Here is a 15,528-nt window from a genome sequence, read left to right as displayed (position 1 = left end):
TACAACATCATTCTCAAATTGAAGAGTTCTCATAAGAAGATTCAGATTGATAAGGCAATTGCAAGCATCGACATTATAACCAGCACTGTCTTTGAGGCCTAACTAGACAAGCTCAATTTCATTTAAGAGCATTATGTTGGGAGGCTTTACATGAGACATCACATTACCTCTAAGGCACATACCTCATCCTAATGTTCACAAGGTATGTCCTTTTAGGACTATTCTTATCTTGGATTTTTATCCCTTAATCCTTAAATAATATCAGTCCTCTTCGACCAATCTTATCTTGGATACTTGTCTTATCCTCAAAGAATGTCGATACCTTTCCTTTCTTGGATTGTCTATCCTTAAGGAAACCACAAATGCTTATCCAATCCTCCACCATTCTCTCTCCATGTCTTTCACTTAGACTTATCGCTGTTAGTCCTGGTCAAGTGCATGACACATGAAGAAGAGAATGCACATGTGATGTTCATCATCACTCCCTCTCAACCAGAGAGGAGATCCCTATTCTTACTTGGAATAGATTCTTGCTCCTTCACTAATATCTTGTAGACTTCATACTCCCTCTAAAGCATAAAGGAGATTCAAAACTTTTTATTATTAGAAAGTCATAGCCACAAGCTTTCTAGCTTGTCTTCATAAGAGTATCAACTACCTGTTTTTTTATGAAGATAGATGCATGGCTCCCTCTTTCCTTCGTATCTCATTATGTTGAGCTTTCTTCTTTTCTAGGTATCTTGGAGCCATCTTCTTCCTTCAATCTTGTTACAGGGTTCATGTCATCAATCTTGTACATCACTTTCATCTTTTCATCATTAATGAAGGCATTATATTGAGCCTTACCAAACTTCAAGCTAATCATAACTTCCTCATGGCAGTGATCTCCTTTATATGAGCTTGAACTGCAGGTTATCTTCTTGCACTGCTACCTTTTAATCCCAAGATGAAAACATCTTGACTTCATAATTACCAAGATCATATGTTGAGCTTGCCTTAACATTCATCATATATTCTTGCAATATCTTTCTAGGTAGCAAGGTAATATGTTAACCATATAACCAATAACAAAATATTAGACTTACCTCATTGTGATGGCTTTCTCATCAAAACATCGACATCCTCATGGTCCATCTCCACAAGAATCTTCCTTCATGCATCATAGTGCCCAAGGATCGAACTTGATTACAAGTTATAATTTTGTTTTGGAGACTATACTGGATGTTGATCACTTTTCTATATAATCTAGTGAGAAAGTCTTGATCCTTTATTCATTCTAGAGTAAGTCAAATTCTTCTTTTAAGCATCGTATAACCATAGTAAGCATATTTTATGGTCAACTTTTTCTACAGGATTCTGTACATATGAATCCTACCCAAGAGAAGAGTTACTTCTAATATGCATCCCTATGCATCCATATAATCATCTAGTTATTTGACCTTAAATGAGCCTTCAATTTGACCAACTGGATTCTCTCATCCTTCAAGAGTATTGTTTCCACACTATATGGAATATATACTAACCTTGTCATAATGCTTAACCTTCCAAAATGATGGTTTTTATAGGATCTTGATGATCCATCTTAGCAAAATGACTACCTCTGACATAATGTTAGATAATGCTTGGATGAACAATAATACGCAAAATGGTCCTAATCTTCTAATTCATAAACTAGATGACTCTTATTGAAGCAACTTAATTAAGTAGACTCCAATTCTTCTACTATCACATGCTTCTACCTATGATGCCATACAAAATCAAAACCCTTCTAGAGTAAACAAAATCTCCTGACTAGAATGAATAGATTATAGTTTTTAAAAACTAAATTTGCACAAACATTGAAATCAAAACCCTGCTTTTAAATTCTACAAATTTACACAAACATTCAAATCAACACCTTATTTTTAAATTGTACAAATTACCAAACAACAAAAATTAAATTCTAAATCTTAAAACTAGCTTGAATTCACTATGTTTACTCTAATTTAACTATAATTAAACGAAAGAACACTTCTATCCTTCCCTTTACCCACTTCAAAAATATACTATGTAGTGTTCAAAGGAGCAATCTCTTTCCTAACGTTTCAAAAGCTTTTGGTTTATCACGTTGATATTTTTGCCTTATGGGCCGTCGAAGTACATTTCCATTCCGAACATATTTGAGGAGATGATTGCCGTCAATGAACCGCGAATTGCGATGCTATACATGCGTGTCGTGTAAATTATCGGCTCATGGGCGGAATAGAGGAATCCGCCATGGCCAAAGCTTCAGCGGCCTTGCCCTGGAATGGATCGTCGAGAAGCTGGTTGACAATAAAGACATCGGCACACAGCTGCTCAAAGGTACTCCTAAATTCTACAACCTCCGCAAATCGCTTGTACAATATATGAGACTTTGCTCTCTAACGCAGAAATTTAATATAGGAGACTTTGCTCCTTTGTACAGCTATGGTATTCATGCACATTCCAGACATCAACAATTCTTCTTGCAGTAATCTGCAAGAGAGAATTGCGCTAAGATATATGGAGGAAGTTCTCTTACTTGACAGAGTCGAAGCACACGCGATCCCTCTAGTAAAGGTTCTGGTTAATTCATCTATACCAAACTCAAGTTCCGCCGCTGATCAGGGCTTGCTGCTCCGAGTTTGCACGGAGGTAACTGATGCTTTACAGAAACTGACATTCCAAGATTTAAATATCAAGTAAATTGGGTTAGAAGTGTGTCAGATATGAAGCTTTTAGGGTTTCACGTTCTGAACTAAAATATCTGCCAAGATTAGGCTAAATGTCTTTATTAATGAAAAGAATCTGGCATTTGCTTAACGTGGCTAGCGATCTTGTGTTGACTGTAACTTGATAGAAAGTGAAGGAGCTCTAATTCCATTTTGGATTCCGTGTAGTTAGGTCGTTTTAGGGCACGTAAGAGAGCTTGATGAAAATGGAGAAAGGGACTGGAACGGTTTTGAGAATGATTTAATACGCATATTTACAGAGGAGGATTCGTCACTGCCATTTATCAATCGGAGAAGCGAGCTCCTCCGGCTCTTGGAAGTATGTACGCCTTTCCTGTTATTGTATTTTTCTTGCTCATTTAAAAGCAAAAATGCAAGAAAAGCCTAAAAAACGTCAAACTCATGTTCTATGTGACAATAAAGGTTGTTTCTAACCATTACGAAATGCATACAAAGCATTAGCTCTATGTTACCCCAATGTTAAGGGGAATACACCAACTGTTTTTCAGGGCATAGGAGTGTTGGAAAATGCAATATGGCAGTTATTAATTTAGATTTTCCTTCACTTTAATAATTGCTTGTGAACTTTATTTATCTTTTTGTTTTTTTAATTAGATCTTGTTCATCAAACAATTATCAAGAGCAGATTAGTAAAGGCAGTAGAAACCTAAATTAGCCTCCAAGTCAGGGCAAAACCACTCTAAAGTGAAAACCCATAAAATCTCTTTTCTTCTTATAGAATCTGCTTCAAATGAGACAACCAACACTCAAACCCTAGACCAAGTCCTCCTCCAAGTACCAAGTCAGCCCTCCAAGAAGCTCTTCCAAGTAAATCAGATTGGCAAGGGATCCTGCTTCAACTTGCTTCTAACTTTAGTTTCGTCCCCCAACTTCGACCCTGCAACTTCAGCTTTGTAATTGTTGCAGAAACCCTAATTCAGGCACATGGAAATCTTTCAAGAGATCCTTCTTTGAGCAAGACAATGTCTCCCAAGGTCAATAAAGTCAAATTAGAATACTCGCCCTTCCAACAGCTTGATCCTGCAACTTGATCTCCTGCAATTCGGACTTGCAGTTTCAGCCTTCCTGGAAGCTATAGAAACCCTAGATTTCGCACGTGTGAGAAAGATGGAGCCCAAAAACAAGCCTTTCTTTTTCTTTTTGGATTCTCATTGTCTTCTAGACCTTCACTCTTCTTGTTTTGCTTCTCCCAGTTTCAAGTCGAACTTCTTCTTGAGAGATCGAACTTGTGTGTGTGAATGTGCCAAATGAGGTCGAAATTGCTCCTATTTATAGCCTTTCTAGGGGGTCGAATTCCCTCCTTTAGGTTGACTTGTCGCTACCAGGGCTGACTTGTACTTTGGAGGTTTCTAGGACTTTCTAGACAAAATCAATTCTTTTACAAGGTACATTTTGCCCAGAAGGGTCTTATAATCATGATGTTGACTCTCTTGACTCATAACGATAAATCCCGTGACCTAACAAACCCTAGAAGCATGAAGAACATGCTTTTACCTAGAAGACCATCAACAAGAAGCATGAAACCCATGCCTTTAAAATAACAATTTTCTTTTTTCTTTTGTTTGTTACTTAAGATATACATATTGAAATGAGTACAATAACAACTATGAAAACCGAAACTAGTTACATTTTCAACACTCCCTGAAGAGTACAACATCATTCTCAAATTGAAGAGTTCTCATAAGAAGATTCAGATTGATAAGGCAATTGCAAGCATCGACATTATAACCAGCACTGTCTTTGAGGCCTAACTAGACAAGCTCAATTTCATTTAAGAGCATTATGTTGGGAGGCTTTACATGAGATATCACATTACCTCTAAGGCACATACCTCATCCTAATGTTCACAAGGTATGTCCTTTTAGGACTATTCTTATCTTGGATTTTTATCCCTTAATCCTTAAAGAATATCAGTCCTCTTCGACCAATCTTATCTTGGATACTTGTCTTATCCTCAAAGAGTGTTGATACCTTTCCTTTCTTGGATTGTCTATCCTTAAGGAAACCACAAATGCTTATCCAATCCTCCACCATTCTCTCTCCATGTCTTTCACTTAGACTTATGGCTGTTAGTCCCGGTCAAGTGCATGACACATGAAGAAGAGAATGCACATGTGATGTTCATCATCACTCCCTCTCAACCAGAGAGGAGATCCCTATTCTTACTTGGAATAGATTCTTGCTCCATCACTAATATCTTGTAGACTTCATACTCCCTCTAAAGCATAAAGGAGATTCACAACTTTTTATTATTAGAAAGTCACAGCCACAAGCTTTCTAGCTTGTCTTCATAAGAGTATCAACTACCTGTTTTTTTATGAAGATAGATGCATGGCTCCCTCTTTCCTTCGTATCTCATTATGTTGAGCTTTCTTCTTTTCTAGGTATCTTGGAGCCATCTTCTTCCTTCAATCTTGTTACAGGGTTCATGTCATCAATCTTGTACATCACTTTCATCTTTTCATCATTAATGAAGGCATTATATTGAGCCTTACCAAACTTCAAGCTAATCATAACTTCCTCATGGCAGTGATCTCCTTTATATGAGCTTGAACTGCAGGTTATCTTCTTGCACTGCTACCTTTTAATCCCAAGATGAAAACATCTTGACTTCATAATTACCAAGATCATATGTTGAGCTTGCCTTAACATTCATCATATATTCTTGCAATATCTTTCTAGGTAGCAAGGCAATATGTTAACCATATAACCAATAACAAAATATTAGACTTACCTCATTGTGATGGCTTTCTCATCAAAACATCGACATCCTCATGGTCCATCTCCACAAGAATCTTCCTTCATGCATCAGAGTGCCCAAGGATCGAACTTGATTACAAGTTATAATTTTGTTTTGGAGACTATACTGGATGTTGATCACTTTTCTATATAATCTAGTGAGAAAGTCTTGATCCTTTATTCATTCTAGAGTAAGTCAAATTCTTCTTTTAAGCATCGTATAACCATAGTAAGCATATTTTATGGTCAACTTTTTCTACAGGATTCTGTACATATGAATCCTACCCAAGAGAAGAGTTACTTCTAATATGCATCCCTATGCATCCATATAATCATCTAGTTATTTGACCTTAAATGAGCCTTCAATTTGACCAACTGGATTCTTTCATCCTTCAAGAGTATTGTTTCCACACTATATGGAATATATACTAACCTTGTCATAATGCTTAACCTTCCAAAATGATGGTTCTTATAGGATCTTGATGATCCATCTTAGCAAAATGACTACCTCTGACATAATGTTAGATAATGCTTGGATGAACAATAATACGCAAAATGGTCCTAATCTTCTAATTCATAAACTAGATGACTCTTATTGAAGCAACTTAATTAAGTAGACTCCAATTCTTCTATTATCACATGCATCTACCTATGATGCCATACAAAATCAAAACCCTTCTAGAGTAAACAACAATGCATGCTATTCTAAATGAAGGAAAGATTAAATTCATAAAGAACCTGTTAGAGAGGATGCCTTCTTCAATAGTAGAGATCTTTGACATCTCTATTTTTGGCTTCTTCTCTGGTTCTCCCTTATCTTCAATTGTGAGAGCTTCACTTATTTCCTTTCTTTTGTTGTTCTACTTGATTGGACAATCCCTTTTAAAGTGTCCATATTCATTGCATCCAAAGCATTGAACCCTCGACATATCTGGCTTCTTCTTGGACTTTCCAAACTTTCCCTTCTTCAAATCCTTGGTTCTTGCAATAAAGGCTTGAGATTGTTCATTTGATTCAATGTCATCCTTTGCCTTGATCCTACTCTCTTCCAAGATGCATTGAGTCCACAACTCATCAAAAGGAGTTGTATCTTTCTTAGAGTAAATGTTAGTTGCAAAATTGCTCCATTCTGGTGGCAAAGCATTCAATACACAAATGGTCATCTCACAGTAAATAATTGTCTCCCCAAGCCCATGCAATTGATCTCTTATTTTAGAAATCTTCATCAGATGGGAGGCTGTGTCTTCATCCTTTGATTTCCTTATACAATATAGTTGGTTTCTCAAGTAAATCTTTTGACCTGATGTGCTTATAGAGTACAACTTTACTAGCTTATCATACACAACCTTAGAAGTCTTTAAATCAACAACAAAGGGAACTATTTTGCTAGTTCTTGAGTTTTATCTTTGCTGGGTTCAACAACTTCACCAAGAACATATTCCATTACTTCATGTTCCACAAGTGCCAGGTCAATCATTTTCTTCCATGCTAGGAAATTTGTTGATCCAATGAGCTTATTGCTTTCCTTGCAGAAAGAACCCATATGATCCCGTAGATTCAGACATAGAGAAATAATATGATACTTGTCAATCAAGAGTCTTCTTCTTTGATAATGTCTCCAACTATCTTGATGCTTTCAAGATCTTCAAAGAGACTTCAGTGATATCCTTGAAATATGGTTCCTTCAACAACAACTTTCAAGAGTGATGAATGATATCAAGATCCTTTGATGCTTTCTTCAAAGATGCCTTTCAATGAGCCTTTTAAATAGATCTCCTTCTAAGAGAGATCAACAACCTTCTTGTAATCTTCCTCTTTCAAGCCTTTCTGTTAAAATTGGCAACTAGGGCCAAACTCCATGAGGGTCTTCTTATTTATGGCCGCTGATATTTTTCTTGGATTCCTCTCGTCGAGAGGTGTAGGATTGATCTAAAAATCATTCGATTCCGACATGTATTCATGGAGATATGAATTTATTTGTGTTATGTGACAACTCGTCAAGGTCGGCCAGCAACCAAATTACCCCCACTTGTCCTCCAAGTTTTAGTATAAATAGAGGTGGCCTTCAAGTCACTTTGACACACACACTCTTGTAATCTCTCTTCATTCTGTTTTGGGTTTGATGAAGAAGAGCATAGAGGGAGTGCCCTAGGATGTACACTATCCTAATTTACAGTCAATGAAGCAAGCCCTAATTGCATTTTCTGAGATGACAAGTATAGGGTGCAGGAAGCAGTGCTTCGTATAGGAAGGAGGGCTTCATATTGGGTGCAGACAACATGATCACATGCCCCACAAGCAGTCAAGGACTCGGGTAAGGGAGTTGCAGTCAAGAAGGCAGAGAGCACACATTCAAGACCACGCATGGAAAGGCAGGGTCTGATTGCACCTCGACTAGGGTATTAGGTGCAGTCATGACCAGAACTCATAAGCATAATATAGACGCAGATCAAATCGATATACTGCCTATGAATCAATGCTCAAATGGACAAGGAAGTATAGATTTCGGATGGGGTTATTGCAGTAAGGTCCAAACTTCATGGAGAGCTAACCCTTAGTATGACAGTCTTTGCATTACATGGATAAGGCATGAAATGTATGTTGTCATGATATTCCTGTAGAGTACTAGGTACGAGGATGAGCAATCATGGATTTGTTTTATAGATCACATCTCTGTCTATAAGGAAAAAGCAGTACCAAAGCTCCAGCAATCTGATAATGAAGGAATGTAACTAGGTCTATTCAATAGTAATCACTGTCTCAGTAATGATAAGGATATAAGATACAGTCATCATGATGAAGACTTCAATGTAACTTCGTTGACATAATGAAATGACTGTCATAATAGAGATCTCAGTGCATCTATGAAAACATAGAGATCACAGTGAAGGTCTGAATGGATCAGGTTGACATGGTAAAGAAGCAACAGTGAAGACCTCTGTGATATTGTAGTAATGGCTTGAATGTGCAACATAGTGCAACATGACAGTGGTGCAACATAATGATGATGAATGGTGTAGCATAGTGATGATGAATGGTGCAACATAGTGCAACATGAGAGTGGTGCAACATAATGATGATGAATGGTGCAACATGGTGCAACATAGTGATGATGAATGGTGCAACACAGTGCCTCATGACAATGTGTGCAACATAATGATGATGAATGGTACAACGTAGTGCGACATGAATGGTGCAACACAGTGATGGGTGCAACACAGTGATGGGTACAATATGGTGATGGAATCACCTGTGTTCAGATCTGCTACCTCATGTGTCATCTTCCTAGAGAAGATCTCTGCTCGTATTATGACAAGTCAAAATGTTGACTTCTGATGTATATGTACTATCTCTCTCTCTCTGCTGAACTATTAAAGAACATAAGAAGAATTGATCAAGGGTTCCCCACATTGGGGTTTGTCCTTGGCTGGCACCACATCTTGTGTCCTCTTGTCTTGGTTTGTCTTTTGCGATTTATGTTTATTTTCTATCTGCATTTTACTATCATGCTTAATGTGATTGCTAATCTGGAATTGATATTGAACTAATATGGAAAATTGAAGTAAATTTGCTCTCAGCATAAAACATACCTAAAATTTAACATGGTTTCAGAGCTAAGGTGAAGACAAAGCCCAAGCAAGAGTGAAAGAGTAATCACCAAAGACAGTTGGATAAGGTCAAAAGACTCAATGGGTTCCTCATCCCACTTCAAATTCACCAAGGGTGAAGTCGTAGCAAAGAAGATTATCAAAGTGGCACAGCGAAAGCATCTGGTGGCCTACCTATAGGTCACTTCAATGGGAAGTCCGGATCTGAGAATGGAAGGAAAGGCAGATGCCTTGCTTGCAATAAGTTTGGCCATTATGCAAGGAAGTGTCCAAATAGAAGGGACACATCACTTGATGATGATAACAATCATTCCATGGGTATCTTCAATGATCAGAGGAATGACAGGTACAATGGCAAAGGAAAAGGGAATGCAGGTCATCAAGGAAATGGCCGTCTCTTCAAGAAAGAAAGGATCTCCAGGTATGAAGAATATAATGTTGTTTCAAATAAGCAAGAGGAGATCAGCTCTCTTCACTACCTCTCCTCTGGACACTTTGAAAAGGTGGTATATTGATAGTGGTGCATCAAGGCACTTCATCGGATACAAGGAAGCTCTCTCTAATTTGATAGAGAAGGAGACAATCGTGGAGATTATTCTTGGAGAGGATGCCACCTATCTCGGAAAGGGTGTAGGGAATGCTACCCTTCAATTGAATGAGAGTAGCACGATTCATTTACAAGAAGTTCTTTGTGTACCTGATCTCAAGAAGAACCTGGTGTCCATTTCGGCAGTGGAAGTCAAAGGTTTCAAGGTGGCATTGATCGATGGAAAGGTACGTGTTTGAAAATGGAATATTCAAGATGCTTTTACTCATGGGTTCAGGGTTGGCAATTTGTATCAAGTTGCAGGAAGTCCATTAGGGACCATGTCATGTGACACATCTCTTCAATGACACCGGAGGTCTGCTCATCTTCGTCGTAAGACCCTACCCGATGTGAGACAGATGGTGATAGGGATGCCTGAATCCAAAGAAGAGCATGAAGGTACATGTCCAAGATGTACCGAAGGAAAATTTACAAGGGGACCATTCCCCTCATGTAATAGCAAGACCATGGATGTGGAACAACCAGAGGGGTTTGAGATTCATGATCGGGAAATCTCACGTATGCAGGTAGAAGAAAGCCCTCTATGGCTTGAAGCAAGCACCCCGGGCCTGGTATGAAAGGATAGACAACTATTTGATGAAGCTGAGACTCACTAGGAGTGACGCCAATCCAAACCATTGCTTGAAGGTTGTGGATGATAGACCTCTCATACTGGCACCTTATGAGGACTACCTCTTTTTGACAGGTGTAGACCCTCTCATTTGCAAAAGTGAGAGGGAGTTGGATTCCGGATTTGGAATGATGAACTGCAAGCCCGTGACTACCTCGATGAAGCCTAACTTTAAGAAGTTATGCGATAGTGATGCTGGACTTGATTTGGGAAATGCCTCTGAGTTTCATAAACTCACACTAGCATTGATGTTCTTGGTGAACTCCCGCCTGGATATATGTTTTGCAGTTAGCATATTGAGCTCATATATGGTTGAGCCTCACTGGATTGGTGCCCAGAATCATTTGAGATATCTTCAGGGCACAATCTCTCATGGATTGAGATACACTGCCAGAAATATGACGCTGCATGATTATTCTGTTGCTGACTGGGTAGGCAGTGTGGAGGATCGCAAGAGCACTTTTGGGTGCTGATTCTCTTTGGGTTATGCTTCAAGATCTTGGATGAGCAGGACGCAGAAGTCGGTTGTTTTGAGCACCAATGAGGTCGGATACATAGCTGTGAGTATGGCCTCCTGTGAAGCTGTCTGGTTGTGGAAGCTCTTCTGTGAGTTGGTTGGACTCGTGCTGGATACCATCGTGATCTTCTGTGACAACCAGAGGGGGATTCGATTGTTAAGGAATCTCGTGTTCTATAATCGCTCCAAGCATACAAACATCAGGTACCACTTTATCTGGGATATGGTACAACGAGGAGCAGGAAGGCTCCATCACTCTGGGACTGATGTGCAGGTCACCGTTATTCAGATAAAGCCCCTGGGAAAGGTCAAATTCTTGACTTTCTGAGAACGACGAGGAGTCGTGGAGAGACTTTCTCCTGAAGGTCCTATATGATATGGACATTGAGCTCTGGGAGCTCCGGGGGCTTGGGGGTACTTCTTGGAGTGATGAGCAACCATAGGGTGAGTGGTTCAGCCTTCCCCTAGTGGTCTGCTATGTAGGCAGGATGAGTGGCTCATCCTTCTCCCATCAAGATACAATCATAGGGTGAGTGGTTCAGCCTTCCCCTAGTGATTTTTTGTGTAGTGAGTGGTTCAACCTTCCCCTGGGATACCCCGTGGCGACATGTAGGCAGGATGAGTGGTTCATCCTTCTCTTGCTGAGACATCCTACCCATGCAGTTTGGGACGCATGGGAAGTACCTCGCATCTGGCCAATGAGTAGGGAAATGAGGATAGGGACCATAGTAGTACCGATTGATGCATCATGTAACTATTGTACTCCCTATGCTAGGATGATATTGATCTGGGGTCAATTGGAACTGACTTCGGGTCAGTAAGAGTGTTTTGACACTCTCTTTATTTGGAACTGATTTCAGATTAGTAAGAATGATATAACTCACTCTCTTTTGGAATTGATTTCGAATTAGTGAGAGTGGTATGATACACTCTCTTTATTTGGAATTGATTTTGGATCAGTAAGTGTGGTATGATACACTCTCTTTATTTGGAACTGACTTCAGATCAGTAAGAGTGGTATGAGACACTCTCTTTTATATAGGACTGACTACGGGTCAATAGAGGATGGTATGATACATTATCGATCACTTCTTCTTCTTCATAGTTCAGCAAAGCAGAGCAGAACAGAGCAGTGCAGGGCACTGATACCTGAGATAGTACGGACTGGCAGATGGATTAGCAGATGGAGTTCTCCCTAGTTGAGAGGGAGTGTTAAAATTGGAAACTAGGGCCAAACTCCATGAGGGTCTTTTTATTTATGGCAGCTGATATTTTTCTTGGATTCCTCTGTAGGATTGATCTAAAGATCATTCGATTCCTACATGTATTCATGGAGATATGAATTTACTTGTGTTATGTGACAATTCGTCAAGGTCGGCCAACAACCAAATTACCCCCACTTGTCCTCCACGTTTTAGTATAAATAGAGGTGGCCTTCAAGTCACTTTGACACACACTTGTAATCTATCTTCATTCTGTTTTGGGTTTGATGAAGAAGAGCATAGAGGGAGTGCCCTAGGATATACACTATCCTAATTTACAGTCAATGAAGCAAGCCCTAATCGCATTTTCTGAGATGACAAGTATAGGGTGCTGGAAGGAGTGCTTCGTATAGGAAGGAGGGCTTTGTATTAGGTGTAGACAACATGATCACATGCCACTGCAGGTAGTCAAGTACTCGGATAAGGGAGCCACAGTCAAGAAGGCAGAGAGCACACATTCAAGACCACACATGGAAAGGCAGGGTCTGACTGCACCTCGGCTAGGGTATTAGGTGCAGTCATGACCAGAACTCATAAGCATAATGAAGACGCAGATCAGATCGATATACTGCCTATGAATCAATGCTCGGATGGACAAGCAAGTATAGATTTCGGATGGGGTTACAGCAGTAATGTCTAAAATTCATGGAGACCTAACCCTTAGTATGACAGTCTTCGCATTACATGGATAAGGCATGACAAGTATGCAGTGATAATATTCCTGTAGAGTACTAGGTACGAGGATGAGCAGTCATGCATCTGTTCTATAGATCACATCTTTTTCTATAAGGAAAAAGCAGTACCAAAGTTCCAACAATCTGATAATGAAGGAATGTAACTAGGTCTATTCAATAGTAATCACTGTCTTAGTAATGATAAGGATATAATATATAGTCATCACGATGAAGACTTCAATGTAGACTTCGTTGACATAATGAAATGACTGTCATAATAGGAGATCTTAGTGCATCTATGAAAACATAGAGATCATAGTGAAGATCTCAATGGATCATGTTGACATGGTAAAGAAGCAACAATGAAGACCTCAGTGATACTGTAGTAATGGCTTGAATGGTGCAACATAGTGTAGCATGACTGTGGTGCAACATAATGATGATGAATGGTGCAGCATAGTGCAGCATGACAGTGGTGCGACATAGTGCAACATGACAGTGGTGCAGCATAATGATGATGAATGGTGCAGCAAAGTGCAGCATGATGCAACATAGTGATGATGAATGGTGCAACATAATGCAGCATGACAGTGGTGCAACTATATACAAACCTAAACTAAATGAAAAAGAAACTAATGAAAATAAAACCTAAAAACTAAACTAACACACACATACATGAAATAAATTTTTTTAAATGTTTTATTGTTTTGCAGCTGTTGTGTGCAGGTTCTGATGGCGGAAGGAGTTCGAAGTTGGAAGAAGAGGCACACAGAGAGGTCAGCAACGAAGGAGGATAGGAATGCGGAGCTGTTGCGGATCAAAAAGAAGGGGAAGCGATGGGTAGCAACGGACAGGAGAAAAATTGCGGGTTTCTCTGGCAGCGTGAATGAGCAACTGAAGGTAGCCACAGAGAAGGTGCAGCGAGGGAAGGGAAGAGTGACTGCGGTTTAGGTAGCAAGATGGAGAATAAGGCTGCGTAAAGGAGGCAATATGCAGGTTTTGATCTTGTGTTTGTGGGACGGATGCTTGGACGGGCAGCGTAAGGAGAGATTTGCGTGAGGGCTGGACAAGATTGCGTGAAGGATAGAGCAATGGGGAGCCAGATGAGGACAACAGGTGAGGGAAATAAAACTGGGATTGCAGGCAGAATGGCAACAACAAATTTGATGTCAGAGGATGAGAAAATACAGGGTTTGGTGGCAGCAAGGGTCCTGTAAAAAAATAATTCGAAATTGCACAGTGAACCCTGAGACCAGGCAACAAATCGATCTGCAAAATGGTGGCCCAGAAATTCTTTAAATCACCAGAACCTCAAAAAAATTCCAACAATCTTAATTTAAAATTTTAAATCCTTCTACTTCAGATTTCTTAATGAAACCTTCATGAAAATTTCCAGATCTGAAAATAAATAAATTCAAACCCTTGGACTGTGAAATCTGGATATGATCCCTGCCAAAATGATGCTGATGGACCCCTAAAGATCCAGATCTTACCCTCCAGGGCCTAGATCTGGACTCTGCACAGCTTTCAGCTTCAGATCTACAGCTACAAGACAACAAGAAACACCCAAACGATATAAACAATGACCCAAAAAACTAAACTACTCCGAAAACCCAAGTTAGAAAACTGAAAATAATTATAGATCTATATACATGAATGGCAAATCTATTAGATCTAAGGAGTGTGAGTCCAACTCCGCTCCCAGATCTGATAATCTGAGACTCTCAACATCCCGATCTATCGATTTAGCACAGAAAAATTTAAAATTTTCAAATTTTAAAGGAGGTACTGAGCTCAAAACCCTTCATGCATCACCCATAAAAAGTATCTTATGATAAGCCCGGGATCAGATTTAAGTTGGGCTCTTTAGAAACCATGGATTGAAAGTTGGCTGGTTCAACCGAGAACTTCCTCGAATGCCCGATGATCTAAAAATCAAGACTTTCGTACAAAACTCAATTCAACCATCAACATAGAGTGAAAAAACGATAATAAAATTCAGATTTAATAGGGATACCTGTTATTATATTCAAAACTTAAATTATCATTCAAACCGCAACGATTGAGCAAGATACCTGTACTCAAATCACTCTTCAGAAAACTATCATCAATGGCTAAAAAGAAATCTATGCATGCAAATGACACATCTTACAGTGTTTCCACGAAGAGTAACACCAACAAAAATTAACCCCAAAGTCTTTCTTTATTGCTCATAAAAAGATTACAAAAGAGTTTTTCGCTTAGTACACGATCTAGAGATCGGATGATCCTGACAGACAAAATGACCTTCTATTTAAAGATAAATCCTCCAATGGCTAGTTTGAGTGATCCACGTCAAAACAATCTCGACCGTTGATGAGGATCAAAATTTCTTTTAATCTCATCCATCGAAATTTTAAATTATTGAGGAAATTCGAAAATTTCAATTAAATGTGTTTTAATTAATTTAAAAATTAAAGTTTTGAATTAATTTCCTCAAAATTTTGACTTGGACTTAACCCTAAGGACCAAGGGCTTAAAATTTAGCAAAATAATTAATTTACCTTAGTCCCTGGACCTCTTAAAATTTAATTTTTTAAGGACCAACGAATTTTGCCTTCAGGGAATTTAAATTTACCTAGGACCTAGAATTAATTAAATTTCTGGCTTAGGATTTAATTAATTTTGGCCAGAAAATTTAATTAATTAACCTAAGAGGGGATAAATTATTTTTTCAACCCTCAGCACACTTTACATCTTGATTTTCACATTTTTTACA

At 38.9% G+C, this 15,528-nt stretch overlaps 1 protein-coding gene across 1 annotated transcript in view; it reads left to right on the top strand.

Moving 5' to 3' along the window:
* Positions 1 to 2,180: 2,180 nt before the first annotated feature.
* LOC149194782 (uncharacterized) overlaps positions 2,181 to 15,528 on the top strand; it is a 27,548-nt gene continuing 14,200 nt past the window's right edge. The window contains exons 1-2 of the mRNA XM_089407792.1: positions 2,181 to 2,343; positions 2,447 to 2,655. Coding sequence (XP_089263918.1) covers positions 2,181 to 2,343; positions 2,447 to 2,655 — 372 coding nt within the window. The remainder of the gene's footprint in view (positions 2,344 to 2,446; positions 2,656 to 15,528) is intronic.

This window comes from Pinus tabuliformis, chromosome 2_2 (assembly GCF_031772625.1).
Source record: "Pinus tabuliformis cultivar Carrire ecotype Pingquan chromosome 2_2, CPIR1, whole genome shotgun sequence".
NCBI lineage: Eukaryota > Viridiplantae > Streptophyta > Pinopsida > Pinales > Pinaceae > Pinus > Pinus tabuliformis.
The sequence above is the reverse complement of the archived record's forward strand: the minus strand, read 5'-3'. Positions and strand labels throughout refer to the sequence as shown.